Source organism: Gossypium hirsutum, chromosome A13 (assembly GCF_007990345.1).
Source record: "Gossypium hirsutum isolate 1008001.06 chromosome A13, Gossypium_hirsutum_v2.1, whole genome shotgun sequence".
NCBI lineage: Eukaryota > Viridiplantae > Streptophyta > Magnoliopsida > Malvales > Malvaceae > Gossypium > Gossypium hirsutum.
The window spans coordinates 90,945,248-90,952,176 of NC_053436.1; the positions used below are offsets into that span (position 1 = coordinate 90,945,248).

The following is a 6,929-nucleotide window of genomic DNA, read 5'->3' on the forward strand; positions in this document are numbered from 1 at the left end:
GAGAGAAGTGGGAAGGGATGTCTGTGTGGTTGAAGACTTGAAGCAACAATCTATAAATATATATATATATAGATATGTGTGTATGTTATTTATTACAAGAAGCAAGCACAACCTAATCAAAAATCCTAATTGATGGCAGATTTAAAGCAAAGGGGTATATATAGATTGCAACCAAAATAAGCATTTTTTTCCTACTTTCATTTCCCTTTCTCTGTCTTTCTTTCTTCCTGTCTGGTCTGGATCTTCCCTTTTGTTTAATTTGTTCAGAGTGAGAGTATACTAGTTATGAAGGTGAAGCTCATTATTTTAGTTCCATTCATGGTGTTGGTTTCCATGGTTGTAGCTCAACAACATGTTGATCAAATGCAGCATCAACACGATTCCAACTCCATCACATTAGAGTTAATACATAGGCATGCTCCTCAGTTCACCAACAACAATCCTATAACTCAGCACCAACGCCTGGTCGACCTTCTCTACCATGACATTATCCGCCACGGTATCATGTCCCACCGAAGACGAGCCAAAGAAGAGGATCCACTCACTGCATCCATTAAAATGCCGCTTGCCTCGGGTAGAGATTTCGGGATAGGCCAATACATTACGTCGTTCAAAGTGGGGACACCGTCGCAGAAGTTCTGGTTGATAGTCGACACGGGAAGTGATTTGACGTGGATCCGGTGTCGATACCGATGTTCGAGAGGGGATCGTAGTTGTACCAGCAAAGGGAGGATAAACCGAAAGAGGGTGTTCCATGCTCCATTATCTTCATCCTTTAGCCCAGTTCCTTGCTTTTCAGAGATGTGTAAAGTTGAGCTCATGAATCTCTTCTCTCTCACAACATGCCCTACTCCAATTACGCCTTGCGCCTATGATTACAGGTACGTATATTAGATTTAGTATTTAGATTTGGACACAACTTCTAAATGGAGTTACGACACATTGTTGGTAAATAATTGACCTCACCTCTCCTCTGCTTATGATTTTGTTTATTTCCGCCCAATGTCCAAGACACGTATCTCCACAATAGGTGGAGTTGAGTTAAATAACCTAACCCTAAAATTGGGCATTAAAGTTAGAGCTGCTTGGGAGGTAAATGCTGTTGGGATAGCTGCTAAGGCTCACTGATATTTATGTCAATTGCTTCTTTTGTAGTTTGGCTTTAAATGCACTAAACCAACCTCCAGACAATTGAAGCCCCAGAGTTGGCTTTTAAATTCACTACTTGTCCATATAGTAAATATTGATTCAGAAATTATGATTTGCAGCACGTTTTTAGTTGAATTATATATCTATTACACAAAAATAAAGATTTGTAAATCGGAGAATAAATGGTGTCAGCCATAGTTACCAGATGAGGCTGGGTAGTGCAGATACAATACCCCATATTGCTATCTTAACTACATCCAACACAAAGATATTAGTGGTAGTTATTATTAGTAGGTAAGGTTCACATGACCCAATATTTTTTTGGTACCAAAACCGGACATTGAAGTCCTGTAAGAGTGGGGCCCTATTTTGGGAAAGCCAGCAATTCCTAGTGGTGATGGTGAAATGTGTCTGATTTTCCTAGTGGTAGGGTTATTGACAAAAAATATAAAAATTATTTTTATAAAAATGAAAATTAATACTTCAATTTGGATTGGTTTGATGGTCAATTCGATTATTTTTTGAGAAACAGGTATTCAGATGGGTCAGCTGCAATGGGAGTGTTTGCTAACGAGACCGTCAGTGCTGGCCTTACCAATGGTAGAAAAACCAGACTCCATAATGTGCTAATAGGGTGCACTGACTCTTTCCAAGGCCCAACTTTGCAAAACGTAGATGGTATCATGGGATTAGCCAATACCAAGTATTCTTTCGCAACCAATGCTGCCGCCACATTCGGTGGCAAATTCTCTTATTGCCTCGTTGATCACTTGAGCCATTTAAATGCCACCAACTACATCATCTTCGGCACTAACCGAAACCAAGTCAAAGTGTCTGGCAATACTCGCCACACCAACCTCGAACTTGATGCCATCCCTTCATTTTATGCTGTAAATGTGATAGGAATCTCTGTTGGGAACAAAATGTTGGAAATACCGATGCAAGTGTGGGATGCAAGTGAAGGTGGTGGAACAATCATCGACTCCGGCACTAGCCTAACGTTTCTAGCTGATCCAGCGTACCAGGCAGTGATGGAAGCCCTTAAGGTGTCGGTTTCAAAATACCAGAGGGTGAAGTTGGATGGGGTACCGATGGAGTATTGCTTCAACTCTACGGGTTTCAACGGGAGTTTGGTGCCAAAATTGATCATTCACTTCGATGATGGAGCTCGGTTTGAACCACACTGGAATAGCTACGTCATTGCTGCTGCTGCTGAAGTTAGGTGCCTCGGGTTTTTGCCTGCACGTTTCCCTGCACTTTCTGTTATTGGAAACATTATGCAACAAAATTATTTGTGGGAATTTGATTTGAAAGGGAAAAGGTTGGTTTTTGCTCCATCTTCTTGCAACAGTAGCTAGTACTTGGTGTTTCAACACTTCCACTCCCATTTTGTTGTTAATAATTCTTTGTAATTCCTCACATTTTTCTTCTATTCACTCCTTTGGTTTCTCTCTTCCCCTTGTACTCATCAAATGTTTTTTGTTTGTTTGTTTGTTTGTGTCTGTTTACACTTTAATGAAATTCTTTGTTACACTGCTGCTTTCCTCTTCGCATTGAAACAGTTACTGATTTAAATTACTGGAACATTTGATATTGAAATGACCTTAAACGCCTAAATTCAATTGATTCTAATAGGCAGGCAAGGCAAAATTTGAGGCGACTGTAGTTTTTTTTGTCTATAAATGACAAAATATGCAGGCAAGGTAAGGCCAGTCACCACTTTCATTCATCTCTAGGAAGTTTAAATATCCCTATTAATACCATACTAGTACTTCAAATCATATTACCTTATTTAAGAAGCTTTAAAACACTGCAAACACAAACAGCATCACCATTCTCCCCAACAAAAATCCAACTTACTAATAAACAATACCCACATTCAAATGAAAGCAGTCCGTCCACCTCTTCGACTATGCCTATCATAAGCAGTGTTGAATTTGTCGACTAGCTCATTCATTGTGCTGCAAGAGTACACGTCAACGCCATTGTCACCATCACCATAATAATACATAATACTGAATCATTTTAGCCAAAATAGGCATATTATGTAAACAAAAGTAAACATAATCCTTACCTTGAGCAGTTAGTGAACATTGCAAGATAAGTAATCAATAATGTGTCGTTGTATTCCTGTGAATAGGTTATGAAAAGTGAGAAAAAGAAAAGCATGAAAGTGACCAAAAGGATGAAAATGCAGCTTAATCATTTGCTTCGCCAGATTAAAAAATTGATAGGCAATTCCTCAAAAGGAGGGTCACTAAATCCAAAGAACACAAATGATTGAAGTAGGCAACAATCATGCCCATACCAATACACTTAAGTAGATTATGTGAATTTTGAACTGTCAAGATCCACACCAGTTTTATTTCCAAGATACCCTTGCTGACTAGCATGACATATCTTTCCATTTTCACTGTCGCAACAGAACAATTAACATACAACAAACATCTTCTACAAATCTGCTAACAAGCTGCTATGAACTACAAGTTTTAGAAGACCCTATTACCATAACATAACCGAATGTTCTACCAACTTTCTGGAGGTAGGTTGGATTTTCAAATCTTTACATATGGAATTTAGGTAGCCGCAAGAAATGGTACTCTGGCACTAATAAGTTGAGAGGATGGTTGCCCATTTTGAAATACCACACTTTTGAAGGCGTCAATCGCAGTTATGCTAGAAAAACCAAATCATGCCCACAAGAACAGAAAACATCTCTACCTTCTTATGGTTAGCTATCTTAAGTGGTATATTGTATGATTACACATCTATCAACTTTTAGGCTACACAAAGTGACAAATAGTCCTTCACTTGCTTAAACAGACCCAGAGAAAACAAACTCACCATCAGAAAGTCATCTTGAAATTTTTCTGATTCAATGGCAGGTAACCTTCTGAGGAGACTTGATACTTGCCTTAATAGTGAATTTTCGCAAGGAATATCACCTGAAATGGAAAACAACCAGAACTAGTTCATGGCCTTGTAATCCACAATAGCCCAAACAATAGTCAAACTTTGTCAACCTATCCTCTATAAGTAATATATAACATCTTAAAAGCCATAAAGACGATAAAGGATGGTAGCATTTCCTTTTTAAATCCAGAACAATTTGTAAAATCTAGTCTTCAAATTTCTTGTCGAAATGGAAAATTAATAATTTATATTCAAGTATTTTCCATGTTTGAAACGTTTATCTACACCCTACACTAAAAATATAGGTTTCTTTCAAGAACGTTTGAAACATTCACATGCATTACAATAAATTTAATTTGCACTACATTTGGAAGGACCAGAGGCTTATACCTTTTTGCATCCCAACAAGATAGTGATGAAGTACCCTAATTCTGCTATTCAACATCTTGATGGCACTATGTATACCAGTAAGATGAGCAGCCACTGCATCACAAGCACAGAAAAGAACACTTGTAACCATCAATGACAGAAAATAATAGGCTTCCATCAAATAGGATTATTACTTTCCACAGAAATCCTAAGAAAAAGTAGAATGCAGGCTTACATTGAGTTGCTGCTGAACCTCCATCAGATGGCTTTAGATGGGCAACATGATCCACAGAGATCCTCTCAGCTTCAACAGTCTTTAAGCACCCCCCCCCCACAAAAAAAAAAAAGAAAAAGAAAAAGAGAAAACGGAAGAAACAACCTCAGTAATCCCAGTTGGTGAAAATTATAAGAAAACTAGGTTTATAAGAATGGAAACTTGGAAAGTACCTCAATTGTGTAGCTCGAACGGACAAAAATAAGCTGCGGAATCCCATCTATAACGTGCAGCTCTTTTATGTTGACAAGACCAACAAGAGGAGGAATAGAAAATGTTATCACCAAAGAATAATGAGGAACTGTAAAGGTTATTAAAGCTACCTAAAACTGCACAAGATTTTCAGTGAGTGTTCCTATCAGGATGATATAAGCACATTGAATTAATTCAATAGGAGACTAGTGTTAGTGATATTGTCATCCCTTTCTAATCACCACCATAAATGGTCAGAAATTACTTTTAAGCAAGAAAATGAGTTGATCATTCCAGGATTAAAGAAAAGTTAACACAAATAGACCAACTCAGCAAACATAGAATGTAAAATCTCATGTTAGGAAACAAAACATGTTCTGGCAATATGACAGAATAAATTAGATGGTAACCTAATCAAAATGAAATCAACTACACTTTAAACTTTAAAAATATGGTATAATGTCACACAGGACACCTTATTGCAAAAATTCAGACACAGAATAAGAGACAGCAGGTATTGATTAACATAAAAGGATGAAATAAAGAGAAAGGCTACACACCACTTTCATAAATGGTGACCGGAAGATCTTTTTGCGCGGGATTGATTGCAGGATTGAGAAGCACATAGAGAGGACTTTCATTAATATCCATCAACTGTAACAAAGAACAAGGAGAAACAATTATCAAAAGGAGAGGCAACCAAGTATTACAACATTATAGTTCCATTGTAGAAATAAGTCATAAATAGAAGCGGAAAAGCAGACCTAATCTATTTCTTCATGATCATCACCATATCAATAAAATATTTAATAATAAGCAACACAATCAAATATGCATCGAAACATAAATTACAAAGTAATTATCTATATATAACTGTGAGAGGATGGTTAAGAAAACATACGGCTCTATGAATGTGCATATCGGATTCCTGGGCATCGCTCCCAGTGGAGTACCATCCAAGTATATAAAAATGGGGGAAAACCTTCTTATCTGGGAAAATCAATTCAAAGGAAAAAATTTTAAATTGCCAGTACTACTACCGATAAAATAAGGGGAAAAAAGAACAAAATGAAAAAGAGAAAAGACATACAAAGCTCCTGTTTCTTCTTGAGGAAGGGGCGGTCGAGGGAGTGGGTGGAGGGATCATAGAGAAGCTCGAAGCTGTTGAAGATCTCAACGGTGCGGCCCCTCTGGACGCCTATGACACATCCATAGACTCGAGGAGCTTGCTGCTGGTTTTCGACGCCATTGACGGTGGCGGAGGTGGAGGTCAGCGGAGGAGGGTTCAACTGGGACTTGACACGAGTGTAGTGATCCGATATGTTCACGATTACCAGCGGATGAAGCTTGAAGGTTAGACCGCTGCTCGACGATGACGCCATTCTTTTGATTTCCAATTTTTTTTTTTTTTTGTTTACCGCTCCTACTCGATGCTTTTGCTTGATTTTCCTTCCCTTTTGCCTCGCTTGCTTTCTCTTTGCTTTGGTTACTCTGCATTTTAATTTAATTTAATTTACATTATATTATATGGTTGGAATTGGACTGAATTAATACAATAGTCTCTCTCTATAAGTGGGAACCAAGACCAGCCCAATAGATGAGCTTTACCACTCCTAAAATGTGTCCAAACCCCAACTTTGTGGGTGAAATATAAATATTTAAAATTGAATTAAAATTATAAGGAAATATTTTTTTAATTATATAATAATCATTATTAAAAATTAAAAGTTTTTAAAAATTTTATTTAAAATATTTAAAAATCATGTACTAAACTAGAAATTTTATCACATCCATATGCGTATAAAAACTACGTGTTTAGAATACAAATGTATATTTAAAAATAGTACACAATAGATAACAAAACGTTTGGTTTGAATTAACAATATTATTAATATATATACACACAATTGATAGGAGTAATAAATACGAATATTAAAATTACGATGTATAAAAAAATAAAATAAAACTTTTGTATTGTGGTAAATTTAAGGTTTTACTAATGTAATTGTAATAGGTTCAAATCGGCTTCTTT

General features: G+C 36.8%; 2 protein-coding genes across 2 annotated transcripts; one reads left to right on the forward strand and one right to left on the reverse strand.

The window, feature by feature from the left end:
- Positions 1-2,682, forward strand: LOC107893550 (aspartic proteinase NANA, chloroplast). The gene is made up of 2 exons (XM_016818582.2): positions 1-881; positions 1,682-2,682. The coding sequence occupies exons 1-2, from the start codon at positions 286-288 to the stop codon at positions 2,505-2,507; spliced, it is 1,422 nt and encodes a 473-aa protein (XP_016674071.2). The 5' UTR covers positions 1-285; the 3' UTR covers positions 2,508-2,682.
- Positions 2,683-2,842: 160 nt separating this feature from the next.
- Positions 2,843-6,412, reverse strand: LOC107893551 (COP9 signalosome complex subunit 6a). Its single transcript, XM_041085203.1, has 9 exons — positions 5,988-6,412; positions 5,799-5,887; positions 5,458-5,551; positions 4,879-4,940; positions 4,667-4,745; positions 4,453-4,545; positions 3,994-4,094; positions 3,224-3,279; positions 2,843-3,110 (listed from the first exon to the last, which is right to left on the reverse strand). The coding sequence occupies exons 1-9, from the start codon at positions 6,277-6,279 to the stop codon at positions 3,029-3,031; spliced, it is 948 nt and encodes a 315-aa protein (XP_040941137.1). The 5' UTR covers positions 6,280-6,412; the 3' UTR covers positions 2,843-3,028.
- Between the last annotated feature and the right edge of the window lie 517 nt (positions 6,413-6,929).